This window comes from Puma concolor, chromosome C1 (genome assembly GCF_028749965.1).
Source record: "Puma concolor isolate L17-30 chromosome C1, mPumCon1.1.hap2, whole genome shotgun sequence".
NCBI classification, from domain to species: domain Eukaryota; kingdom Metazoa; phylum Chordata; class Mammalia; order Carnivora; family Felidae; genus Puma; species Puma concolor.
The window spans coordinates 65468798-65483079 of record NC_141674.1 but is presented as its reverse complement, the minus strand read 5'-3'; the positions used below and the strand labels follow the sequence as shown (position 1 = coordinate 65483079).

Here is a 14282-nt window from a genome sequence, read left to right as displayed (position 1 = left end):
CACTCTTGCACTGTTGGTGGGAATGCAAACTGGTGTAGCCTCTCTGGAAAACAGTGTGGAGCTTCCTCAAAAAATTAAAAAATAGATCTACCCTGTGACCTAGCAATAGCACTGCTAGGAATTTACCCAAGGGATACAGGAGTGCTGATGCATGGGGGCGTTTGTACCCCAATGTTTATAGCAGCACTTTCAACAATAGCCAAATTATGGAAAGAGCCTAAATGTCCATCAACTGACAAATGGATAAAGAAGATGTGGTTTATGGGGCGTCTGGGTGGCTCAGTCGGTTGAGGGTCCAGCTTTGGCTCAGGTCATGATCTCACGGTTTGTGAGTTCGAGCCCCACATCAGGCTCTGTGCTGACAGCTCAGAGCCTGAAGCCTGTTTCGGATTCTGTGTCTCCCTCTCTCTCTGCTCCTTCCCTGCTCATGCTCTGTCTCCCTCTCTCTCTCAAAAATAAATAAAACATCAAAAAAAAAATTTTTTTTAAAGAAGATGTGGTTTATATATACAATGGAATTACTATTTGGCAATAGGAAAGAATGAAATCTGGCCATTTGTAGCAACATGGATGGAACTGGAGAGTATTATGCTAAGTGAAATAAGTCAGGCAGAGAAAGACAGATACCATATATTTTCACTCATATGTGGATCCTGAGAAACTTAACAGAAGACCAGGGAGGGGAGGGGAAGGGGGAAAAAACAAGTTACAGAGAGGGAAGGAGGCAAACCATAAGAGATTCTTAAATACTGAGAACAAACTGAGGGTTGATGAGGGGTGGGGGAGAGGGAAAAGGGGGTGATGGGCATTGAGGAGGGCACCTGTTGGGATGAGCACTGGGGTTGTATGGAAACCAATTTGACAATAAATTATATATATATAAAAAAATAAATGGAAATACGTTTTTGGCAGTACAATATTTCAAATTATGTATGCACCGTAATTTGGCATTAGAATAGTTCCAGTTTTTCATTATTGTTAAAATCACATAGTGATTATTTTTATAAAGAAATCTTTGATCACCTTCTTGAAAAAAATTATCTAAAAGTATGATTTCTAAGCTAAGGAATCTAAACATTTTTAAAAATTCTGATTATATTACTTTCTATGAAGATACTTATATGCCTCACCCATAATCCACAGAATACGACAGCACCCCTCTAAAATATATGTTTACATGTTCACCTCTCTAAAATGACTATAAGCTCCCTTGCTAAACTCATGTTCATTTTAGATTCATCTTTGTAGGCTGGTATCTACCACATAGTAGATGCTACATAAATGGCAACTGATATTCAGCACATGGCAAAACTGTACTCTCTAGGTGACAAAGAATGAGGAATTAATTCTCAGTCCTACCTCTGCTACTGAAGCAAAGGAATCAGTTGATGCGACGCTCAAGGTGTCTCGCAGGCCAAATTCATCCACATTCCCCTTCACAGTGACATCTGTATCTTTATCTTAAAAGTAAAAGAAGAAAAGTGAAGAAATTGATATTCCTTCTCATTGACATTCTATACTATGCCTGTCTTTTCTTTCTCTCTTTCTTCCTCCCTCCCTTCCTTCCTTCCTTCCCTTCCTTCCTTCTTTCCATCTTTATTTAGGCTGAAACCTAAAAGAAAATAAATACAAACCAATGGTATATAATCTGATAAGATTCTCAAAGTGTATTCACTGTTTAAGTGATTTTGAAATGCTGCTGAGCAGAGGAGAAAGTGCTATAAAGCAGACATTTTTACTTTAAAAGGGAATTAATTAAACTTACTATCAGATTTAAAAAGCTTTTGAATATGTAATATTTTAAACTGGTAAATAATAACTAGAGCTGGATTATCTATGACATGTTGTAAAATCAGCACATACCAAAGATAGCTGAAACAGAGCAAATTAGTTGCAAGTGGCCTTGACCAAGTTGTGAGAACTGGTAAATTTATTCAAATTAAATGAATTATTAGCATGAAATGTTGTCTGGTCAGTTACTTGTGATAAACTGATCAATTAAAACAATTCATGAAGAACTTATTCTTCAGTCCTTAAGGCCTATGTCAAAGGCCAAAAACAATCAGGGCTGATGTTTACTCTGGATACTTGAAGGTCAAATACAACTGTCTCGATTGTAAGGGCTGAAAAAATTTAAATACATTGGCGAATGGTTAATCTGGCCATGCCAAGACAGTCTACCTGTTAACTCATGGGGCATTTGAATGTGGGTACCAATACCTTCACATACTATCATCAAGAATCTGTAATTTTCAAATAAATACTGTACTTGCTTACAGATGTGTCTATATTGTAGCAAACAACTGATATGCTTTAAAATTTATCACAAGTATGAAAAAGCAAAGAACAAAATATATACTGATTTTTCATATTGAGTCTCTATCTGCTAAATTTGTCAGAAACTTTATCTTCTTTAAAAAAGAACCAGAGGGGCACCTGAGTGGCTCAGTTGGTTAAGCATCTGACTCTTGATTTCGGCTCAGGTCATGATCTCATAGTAAGATGAAGCCTTGTGTCAGGCTCTGAGCAGGGCACCAGACACTACTTGGGATTCTTTCTCTCCCTCTCCTTTTTTTTTTAAGTTTATTTGTGAGAGAGAGTGTACAGCCATGTGCATGTGTGTGCAAGTGGGGGAGGGGCAGAGAGAGGGAGCGAGAGAATCCCAAGCAGGCTCTGCACCCCCTGTAAGTGAGGAGCCCCATGTGGGGCTCAAGGTCACCAACAGGCAGACCATGACCTGAGCTGAAATCAAGAGTTGGAGACCCAACCAATTGAGCCACCCAGGTGCCCCTCTCCCTCTACTTCTGCCCCTTCCCCAACTGCACTCTCTCTCTAAAAAAAAAAAAAAAAAAAAAAAAAAAAGGGAAGCAGGAATCTCTTTTTGGCTTTCATTCATCCAAATTTCTATTCCATCTTTTTTCCCCAAACTAAATTCATTACCTTTACCAGAAATTTTCCAAGTCCTGTTTAAAACCCTCAAGTACCAGAAAACACAAACATTTGTGATTCTATACAGGAAGAGTAGTTTTGTTTTTTTTTAAAGGGAAACCATTAATTTATTTTCAACTCAGAAGGGTTGCAACCAATTTATATTCCAAACTCTAAACCACGCAGAAAAGCTAATAAGCCATACTTGGTACAAGGCTCATTCTTATTAGGTATCAAGAATAACCATACACAAAGCGTATTTTTCCCCTCCTTTATATTTAGTGGGCCCATATTTGACAATTTAACCATTTATATTCCAAGTTTAAATTATAACTGTTTTCAGATGAAGGTTACATCAATCATTTTAAAGTACCTAACTTCACAGCTTAAAATCCTTCCACTACTAAATGACTAATGGAACACAATCAGAGGTTAAACTATTCTATTTTCCAAATACATTCTTTTGGAAATGTAAATTTTTTCATTGAACTTGAGAACAAAACAACATAATTGGTTTTGCACTTATAAATAGCTATAAGACTGGTATTTTTGGACACTCAATTATCCAGAAAAATTCCCATTATTCTCTTTTTAATGCATATGTGATTTTAAAAACTACACACACAAATACAAACTTATTTGTACACACAAAACTGAACTGGCATTTACAACTTTCACACCTTTATCTATTTTGTTATTTTTCCATTGTTCGTATTAATTATGCAAAAAGAAACCACAGTACAGTTTTCATTATGCCAAACCACTTTTAAAGTGGGTTAAATTATAAGTCAATTAAGTTAAATCTTGGTTCCATATGACTTTTGCTATTTTCAGAGTCGAACAGACATTTATCTTATGTCACTTTACCTTTCAGACATACCCATGGGCTGTTAAAAGTCTGTTTTACATCACTCAACAGTAACCAGCCAGTACTTTACTCAAAAAAAAAAAAAAAAAATCTAACAAAGAAAAATGGCTCAGAGGTACTGGAAAGATTTATTCATTAAATCTAATTTCGTAAATCACAGACCATACCTCTCATTTCAGTAATTGTTATATTTCCTGGAATGGCAGCTTAAATTATGAAGAGAAATAATACATCTGTTTTTTAGATAAGCCAATAAAAAACATGAATAAAGAATACTGAGTAATATCTCAAACTACTTGCTTTCATGAATCAAATGAAAATTTAAAATACTCTTTCACCTGAGTGTCTGACTCTTGATTTCAGCTCAGGTCATGATCTCACAGTTCAGTTCATGGGTTTGAGCCCTGCTATTAGTACAGAGCCTGCTTGGGATTCTCTCTCTCCCTTTCTCTCTGCATTCTCTCCCTCTCTCAAAATAAACTTAAAATAAAGATAAAATACTCTTTCTAAAAAGTATAAATTCTTGATTGTAGTACTGAAAGACTGCGACAGCATGGAAAACTGAAAACCAAAGGTTTCATTTTAGTCAGTATTTTCAGAAACTTCTTACCAAATTTTTCTTAGCAGAAAACACACACACACACACACACACACAATCATTACACACTTACCAGAATGATATGAGTTGGAAAAAATGGCAATTTTTTGTTAAAGATGTATAGTATTGAAAACTCACATACCCGTGGTAGAAATGTCAATTAGTAGAACCACTTTGGAGAATTTGGTAGTATAATGAAAGTTCAAGACTGTATTTTCTGTGACAAGCAATTCTACCCTTAGGTGTTTTTTTACAGAAGTGCATGCTTATATGCATAAGAATATTCATAACAACATTGATTACAACAACTCCAAACTAGGGAAAAAAACCACAGCTGTTCTCCTGCCATAGAATACACAAACTGGGATATATTCAAACAATGAAATAAGTATACAACAATGAAAGTGAATGAATTGCTGTTATATGCAAGAATAAAGATAAACCTCACATGTTGAGTAAAGAATTATATGTGTGATTTCATTCACATAAAATTCAAAAACAAGCAAAACTAAACTACAGTGATCAGGACTACACTTAGTTGGTCAAATAAGAAAAGCCAGGAAGTAATTAGCATGAGCATCAGGACAATAGTTTTAGGAATGGGGAGAGGGGTGTTGATTAGGACCAGGTACAAGGAACCTTCTAGGGAGTTGGCAATGTTTTATTTTTTATTTTTATTTTTTCAAAGATTTTTTTTTTTTAAGTAACCTGTATACCCAACATAAGGCTCAAACTCACAATCCCAAGATCAAGAGTCACATGCTCCACCAACTGAGCCAACCATACACCCCAGCAATGTTTTATTTTTTGATCTACATGATAGTTACACAAGAGAGTGAGATAAATCACTGTTTTGTTTTGAATGCTTTCCTCTAAGGGTTTACATAGAAGGAGAGGAAACAATATATCTATGTATGTTGGCCCCAAATGGCTGACAGCAGAAAAGACAATGAAGTATTTCAACATTGGCAGTTAAGCTGTGAATTATTAAATGTGAATTTTATTCCCTGATAGGGGATGCTAAGTTCGAAAAATCAAAAGATCTGATGAGTCTGTTAAGTATACTAGCAAATCAAAACAATCTATCTGCACCCCACAGTGGAATACCAGTAGTTGTGGGAGACTCTAATGCCATGCATATACCACTCACGACCTTCTTCCTCCTAGTTTACCCATCTTTCTTTGCTATTTAGTCATTGGTTTAGGATTTTAAGTGGGAATGTTTTGGTGGGGATAATCAACTATCTGCAGGAAGAAGACATGGAAACTAAGAGATGCTTACTATTTAATGACAATAAAAGTATGATGAAAGCAACATACATTTATTTCGCACTTACTACTTGCCAGAAACCAAGTTACATGCTTTACATACATTATCGCATAATTCTCACAATAATCCTTTGAGGTAGGTACTCTTCTTTTTTTTCATCATACATATGAAGAAGCTGAGGTACAGAAATGTTAAGTAATGGTCCATACTCACACAGTTAAGAAATGGAATGGCAGGATTCAAAAGAAGTCATCTGACACCAGATTCCATGCTATGAAACTATGGAGCTGTGGTGTCCAACATAGTAGCCATTAGCCATGTGTGTCTACTGAGCGCATGAAATGTGGCTAGTCAGAACTGAGATGTGCTGTAAGTGTAAAATACACAATGGATTTTGAAAACTTGGTACCAAAATATATAAAATCTTTTTAATATAAACTAGGTTTAAGAAAAATATATTACTAAAATTAATTTCACCTCTTTCATTTTACTTTTTCATGTACTTACTAGAAAATTTAAAGTTACATTTGTCACTTACATTATATTGCTATTGGACAGTACTATTCGGGCATTCCTTTCTCATATCTTATCTAGAGTGCAAAGAGTTTACAAGCTCTACAGGATTCAGACTCAACTCACATGTTTTGAGTGACTAAAAGTAGTACCCAAGCTATTCTGCTAAATGCTTTCAGAGACTATTGCATTTAATATGTGTAACTGTTAGACAGGAATAGCCTAATTATGTATAAGAATGCTTTATTGTAACTAGAACAACAAAAAAAAAGCTATTCTCCAGTCAAAATCTTCAACGGCTCCTTGTCTGGTTTTCAAAGACTTCCATAATCTCTGTTCACCCTACCTATCTAATATTCCTTTCTATTAATTAATAAAAGACTACTCAACTTTATGCTGTACATGTTATATTATACTGTATATATTATCATACTAGAATTATATAACATATAGTCTATGCCATATAGTATACTTTATCATATACTATATATACATTCCTACATATTATACTAAACCATTATACTTACACTATATTATATACTGTACTATTCACTATACACCCACTTGCCATATTAATGCAATGGGTAAAAGCTTGAGATTTCGAGTCAGCCAGTTAACATAGCATCTGGATCCCAGTTCTGATCCCAGCTTTGCTACTTGTTATCAAGGTAAACTAGGAATAACAAAATTGATTTCACAGAATTGTCATAAGGATTGAGAGATTTATGGAGGCATAGTTCTTTGTACATAGTAAGTGCTAAATAATTTTTCACTGCTATTACTATTGCCACATATATTCTTTATCAAGCCTTTAGTTCCTCCTGCATCTTCTCCAACACACAAATTTTTCCTTCTGCTCTCTTGCCCCATGCTACCCAGAACACATGTGGTTTTACAATGCAACTCAAGTACTACCACCTGTAAGTATCCTCCAAAAATTATCTAATTTTTTGCTTCTATATAAGGCAGTACAGCAAAAGTGTGGGCTCTGGAGCCAGACTGCTTGAATTCAAATTCTGACTCTGCTACTTAGCTGGATAACAATTTTAGGTAAATTTATTTTCTCCATTCCTCAGTGTTCTCACTTGAAAAATGGGAGTAAAATCTACCTCATAGATTTGTGTAAGGATTAAATGAGTTAATACATGTAAAGTAAGTGTTCAACAATTGTTACCTATTCATAATGTTATGTAAAAAAAAAAAGTATGTACAATTCAATACACTATCTGAATTTTTATTTAACTATTACTATTGCCTGAATGTAACAATCATTCATGGACTTTCTCATCTTTTTTTTTTCCTTTCATTTTTTTTCCTGGTAGTTCCTATAGTTCTTAATAGAGCATTGAACACACTGTAAACACTTCAATATTTGTTGATATAAACTAAATAAAACTTGTTACACCAAGTGACCATAACCAAGACATGAAAATCCCTATTTTTAAAAGGCCTCTCATATATTTCATCTGGATCATTTTACCTGTTACATTACCTTTACATGTTTTCAGAGGCCTGTTAAAATTCTTATTTTTCCAATACGTGGCTCTAAATTAATTAAACTTATGATACTTTCTTATAAACTTAAAATATGCAGCTTATGCCCCATAATGCCTAATCTTTAACCTTAGATGTGCCTAAAAGAATGCTTTCCAGGGGCATCTGGGTGGCTCAGTCAATTAAGAGTACAGCTCTTGGTTTCAGCTCTCAGTCATGATTTCACAGTTCATGAGCTCGAGCAACGCATCGGGCTATGTGCTGACAGTGCTGACCTTGCTTGGGATTCTCTCTCCCTCCTTCTCTGCCCCTCTCCTGCACTCTCTAAACAAACAAACAAATAAACAAACTTTTTTAAAAAGAACGCTTTCCATATAATTGGGGGACTAAATATAAAAAATATATGCCAAAAAAAAAATGCCGAATGTTACCACACTGGCTCTCAAGAGAGTAGTTCTTTTTCTTCCTCTCTTTTATTTTTCTAATAGGCTCTATGCCCAAAATGGGGCTTAAACTCACAACGCAAGAAAGAGATGCATGCTTTACCTACTGAGCCAGCCAGGTGCCCCTTTTCTTAACCTTTTTAAATAGTAAACCTAAAACTTTTATTATAATTTAATTTAATTTAATTTAATTCAATTTAATTTCAAGTAGGCTCTATGCCCAATGTGGGACTTGAACTCATGAACCTGAGATTAAGAGTAGCATGCTCTAAGGGAGTCTGGGTGGCTCATTCAGTTAAGCATTTGACTCCTGATTTCGGATCAGATCATGATCTCACGGTTCATGAGTTCGAGCCTCACTTTGGGCTCCATGTTGACAAGTGCAGAACAGCTTGGGATTCTCTCTCTCTCCCTCTCTGTCTCTACCCCGCACTCTCTCTCTCTCTCAAAAAATAAACTTAAAAAAAAGAAAAGAATAGCATGCTCTACTAACTGAGCCAGCCTGGCGCCCCAAGTCTAAAACTTTTTAAGACATTGCTCTTTACCTATCTCAATCACCCAGAACTTTTTTTTTCCCCCAGAACTTTTTAAAACATTCATGCATAGACATAAACTATGTTCTTCTTTGGAAGGATAATAAAGGTATGATGTTTACTTTTAACACAACAGTCATACATTTTAGGCCAAAAATCTGACTGGATTCAAGCCTTGCTCCTTCTTTCACAATCTCATAATTCACGTATTTTTTTTTTCAAAGCAGAGTTTGCTTGAAAGTTAAAACAAAAACAAAGAGAAAACACAGAGACACTTCAACCTTGGAACTTAAACTTCAGGCCTGTATCTACTTCTCTAAACCAATCCAAATGGGTTTTCTACAGGTCTCACTTTTGCCATCCTTAGACACATTCTATTTTCTGTCGCTTAGAAGCCATCACGTCTATTTTAACCTCAGCAGATCCTAGTGGAGATTCCAAAGATGCCACTCTTCTTTTAAAGTCCACTGTGGATTTTGTAACACCAGTAAGAAGAGGAAGGCTGCCAAATGTCTAATGTCATCTGACTTCTATGTCAGCAGCTATTCTCCAGATGATTTTTAGCAACCTAAATATGATTTGGAACCTTGTCTTTTCTGTGGTTTTACTGAAAGTGGAAAAGTTCCTGCTGCTGACAAGCTATTTTCCAGTCTGCTATAATCTGTTACAATAATTAAGAAATCTAGAAGACTCCTGCTGCTCTTTGTCCATCTTACATGGCTACCTGCCCCATCTAGTCTACAGTCCTCTGCTCTACCAGCTGAGCTACTGAAGGGTGCAGCTACCTGCCCCATCTATACTGCAAACAGTTTTTTATTTTGGTTTGTTTTAAAATGCTATAGTATGAGACAGAAAAAAGTCGAATACAAAAATTTGAACCATCATAATTTCAGAAAGTAAAAGAACTAAGAGATATTTTCTTGATTTTTCCCTCAATGTACCTTAATAGTGACGAGTTACAATGAAACAAGAGAAAAAACTGATCAGTTCTTGATGTGTTATGATTTACGCAGTTTTAACTATGCGAAATACATACATGTACAAAAACAGCCTGATACCATTGATCTACCCAAAAGATAGTTCCGTAACAGTTGTCTCTGGCTTTCTCTATTTATCAAAACGTTTTATATGGCATGTCTGCCCAATATAGCAACAGTGATTCCTAACTGGGAAATACAGCTGCCAATGCAAAACAAGTAATAGAAGGAAAAGAGAAAGGAGTAACAGCACTTTTTATCTTTTTTTTTTTTTTTTTTTTTTAAGAAGAAAGAAATGACTGGATAACCCAAAGTGAAACAAAAAGTAATTAAGGTTAGATCTGCAGTTCGAGAGACTTTAACAGGTCACTAGCAAGAATTGGTCACTCTGTACACCACACAAAGGCCACTGACCAGTCAGCCCATATCCTGGGCCTGCATCTTCTAGGAGGAAGGTGAACCTTTTTCTTATCTCAAAAGTGCCCTTTCCAAAGGGCTACATGGACCTTTTTCTTAATCACACAAAGGTCTCCAGTTAGTGAAGTGTTAGACTTAGAAATCCAAGCTGATAAGATGTAACTTGAATACAAAAGAGGCAAAGGCAAGTAGCAGGTTATTTCTCTTGTTTCTGGCACCCAAAGATTTTCATTACACTGCTTTAATCTCTGAGCCGATTTTGACTTACATATATAATACCAGTTTGTAGTATTATTAAACACTTTGAAATTAAGATTGTGAGCCTTAATACATAGGAGGAAATTACTAAGCCCAATTTCTTATATGTTCTGCAATTTGTACTCTGTATATTTAGAAGCCTGATTATACAAATTAAGCTTGTAATTCATGTCACTCCCTAAAAATAAACCCTCAGGGAGTTTATCCTCTGACCACAGTGATTCTGCAGAAGAGGAAAAGGACAAGGTCTTAGAGCATCAATTCTGTGTTGTCTGACATTTGACTCAAGATGATAGGTTGAGGTATTTCCTCTTGCTGCCAAGCTCTTTCAATATTGCTAAATGTTCTATCTGGCTGCTTATCAAAAAAGAAGAATAACATCTCTCTAGTGGTCAGGAGGTCCCACTTTATTCTCTGCCAGGGAATTTGTGCAGACAGTACTAAGCAGGAAAAACCTCTAATTTTCCCTTACAGGATATGTCACTCTCTCAATGAAATCCTCAGCATAAGAGAGCAGAAAGATGGATAAAATATTTAAATTTTACTACTCAACACTTCCACAATCTCCTCCAAACACATAAATTTGATTATGACTTCTTATAATTCTCAGTGGCTCCCTTTTGCCTAAAAGTACAAAACAAGAACTTTCACGATTTATCTCCTGCCCACCTGTCTTGATTCACTTCTCACCACTCCCCTACATATGTTGTATTTCCAAGACATAACAGGCTCCAGTCTACACCTTGATCCATGTTGTTTGCTCCGCCTGAAGTGCCCCTTTCTCAATTATCTTCCTGATGGATCACCTTTCTTCAAGTGTCACGCATATGAAGCCTTCCTTGAGCCCCCGATGAATAATTTAGGCTTTTCTTTAGTGTTTCTATAGCACTTTCTAAACACATTATTATACCACTCACTCCACTGTGCTATGTAATTTTTATTTTTTTAATTATTTTTTTTAATGTTTATTTATTTTTGAGAGACAGAGACAGAGACAGAACATGAGCGGGGCAGGGAAGGGGTGCAGAATCTGAAGCAGGCTCCAGGCTCTGAGCCGCCAGCAGAGTCCAACGCGGGGCTTGAACCCACGAAACGAGAGATTCGTTACCTGAGCCGAAGTCGGACGCTTAACTGAGTGGGTCACCCAGGCACCCCTGTGCTATGTAATTTTTAATGCCTACCTAGCTGCAAAACTAGTCTCTGTGTTGCCGAAAAACAAGGATGAAATGTCCTTCATCCTAGTCTTTCCAATGCCTTATAACATGTCTGACATATATTAGGCGATCAAATGTTTGCTAAATAAATATTAGAGACCTAAGATTTTATGAGTTCATTCTATTCAAAAAATAGATTATAATGAGGACTAAACATGTATCTGAAATATGCAAAGCAATACTGTAAAACTATAAAAATTCTTGGTTTGTTTTTAAGGGCTAAATTTGTTCCTACACATCAGTATGAAAGAATCTCAAAGTCCTCTGCTCAGCCAAAAAAACAGTATTTATCAAACTTGTGGCTTCAGAGTTGCCTGCTAATACAGCTATTGCAAATACATACCACTCTTTATAGAAAATGTAAGCAAACAAACTATGAAGCCCAATTAATTTTAAGAGAAATCTAATTAAAGTGTAGATTAACAAGCTTGAACTTAATTTCTGTAAACCACATCAACTAAATCATGTCCCCAAGAAACTGTAAGCAAGCTTCATTTGTTGTTAATCAATTTATTTTTACACTGGTATTAAATTCAGCAATTTAGTACGGCCCCAATAGCCTAACCAAAGTAATCTTAATCTTGAATGTACCATTACTGAAATACACTACCAAACCATGTAATGATGCATACCCCGCACGATATGATGATAAAATGATAACAGAAATCTCCCAAAGTATAAATCATTCCGAGGTGTTAGGTTTTAATCCCATATTCTCCCAACTTCTCACTAGTTGCTGGAACCAACCAAAGTCTAATTTTTCCCAAAATAATTCAGATAATAACACAAATTTCTGTTAATATGAAAGATAAATATACTCTAACTGTACAATATCTGATATGTACAAAGATTATGTATGTAGCACAGATGTGTATTTTGAATCAAAATACTACAACAAATATTTGTGAATCTATCATCCATTTATAGCCATTCTTCAAAGTTTACAAAATTATTTCCTTAAAAGGAAAAATAATACAGTCATGCAGTACTGTATATATCTTCTTACCTGTATTCATGATACAAATATGGGTTTCCAAATGAATTTAAAAGATGTTCAGATATTTTAGCAAAAAAAACAACAGCAGATAACTAAAGATAAACACATGTCCAAAACCAGATCTGTTTACTTTCAACTTCTTATCTTAGACTCTTAAACAGGTTGAGGGCACTTCAGTTGGGAAGTACAGAAAAGAATGGAGGCGGGAAGGAAAGTTAAAAGAAGAATCTCGTGCTTTGTGGAAGGAGTTTATTAGACTCTGAGTCTTATAGAGTAGCTCAGTCTTGAGGTATATACTAACCTATATTGCTTTCTAATTGCTTCATAAGAATAAGTCTTAACTGGACAATCATACCACAGGCATCCTGAAGACTGGGACTTGAGCCCTTACATCTATCTAATCACATATAAGGCAAAAAGTAAAGTTAAATAAATAGTACCAAGTTTTTTTTTTTTTATTTAAGTTTATTTATTTATTTTGAGACAGAGAGAGCAGGAGAGGGGCAGAGAGAGAGGGAGAGAGAATCCCAAGTAGGCTCCGTGCTGTCAGCGCAGAGCCCAACACGGGGCTTGAACTCATAAACTGTGAGATCATAACCTGAGCTGAAACCAAAGGTTGGACGCTTAACCAACTGAGCCACCCAGGCAGCCCCTGTATCAAGCTGATTTTTAAGCAATCATTTGCCTTCAGGTCTTCATGAGTCCCTGCCATCAACACTCCTGTACTTCATCAGAAGGCTACAGCAACAGGGTAGAGACTGCTACACAGTCCTTGATTCTGTGTGGTGGGACAGCTAACTTGTAGTCCTTTCTACATAGCTCTCTTCAGAGGTAAAAAGAACCATAAGAATCTACCTAAAGCAGTAGATGTGGGGGGTTGGGGGTGGAGGAGGGCAGAGGAAGAACAAAAGAAAAGAAAGCATAAGTGTTGAAAAGAAAGAAAAATAAAAAACATGTTATCATCCACAGGTATATGTTCTAGATAAAAATTCCAAAAGAACCTATAACAAGTTACTGGAGGCAGAAATAATAATTGCTGAGAATATTCAAATACAAGTTATCAGTAACATCTTATTTATTTTTTAATATTTATTATTATTTTTGAGAGAGACAGAGCACGAGCAGGAGAGGGGCAGAGAGAGAGGGAGACACAGAATCTGAAGGAGGCTCCAGGCTCTGAACCGTCAGCACAGAACCTGACATGGGGCTTGAACCCACAAACTGTGAGATCATGACCTGAGCCAAAGTCGGACGCTTAACTGATTGAGCCACCCAGGTGCCCCTTTCGGTAACATTTTAGATATTGACAATAAAAAATCAGAAAATGTAAATTTTAAAAATGTACTATGTACAAGGACAACTAAACTGTAAGGGCCCTAGGAATAAAAATATGTAAGACCTTTATGAAGGAAAATATAAAAAGTTATGAAAGACATAAAAGACTTAAATAAATGAAAAACCATACCATGTTTCTAGATGGAGACATTAACTTATGAAAACTAAATTCTCCCACAAGCTGACCTATAAATGCAAGGCAATAACCAAAATCCCAAGAGATGTTTTCATGAAACTTAAGGTTTTCATGAAACTTACAAGGTGTCCTAAACTTCACATGGAAAAGCAAAGGGCTAAGAATAGCAAAGGCAATTCTTAAAAAAGAACACAGTGAATGGACTCATGCTGCCAGGTGTCAAGGCTCATAATAAAACTATATAAAGCTACAGTAATGAAGACACCGTGAAACCAATGCAGGAACAAACAGACTAGCAACA

At 35.9% G+C, this 14282-nt stretch overlaps 1 protein-coding gene across 3 annotated transcripts in view; it reads right to left on the bottom strand.

Annotated features, from left to right (window-relative positions):
• Positions 1-14282, bottom strand: part of MIGA1 (mitoguardin 1) — a 104645-nt gene that overhangs the window by 34374 nt on the left and 55989 nt on the right. For all 3 annotated transcript variants that reach the window (XM_086717361.1, XM_086717363.1, XM_086717362.1), the window contains one exon: positions 1360-1460. In XM_086717361.1, the coding sequence (XP_086573487.1) occupies positions 1360-1460 (101 nt within the window). The remainder of the gene's footprint in view (positions 1-1359; positions 1461-14282) is intronic.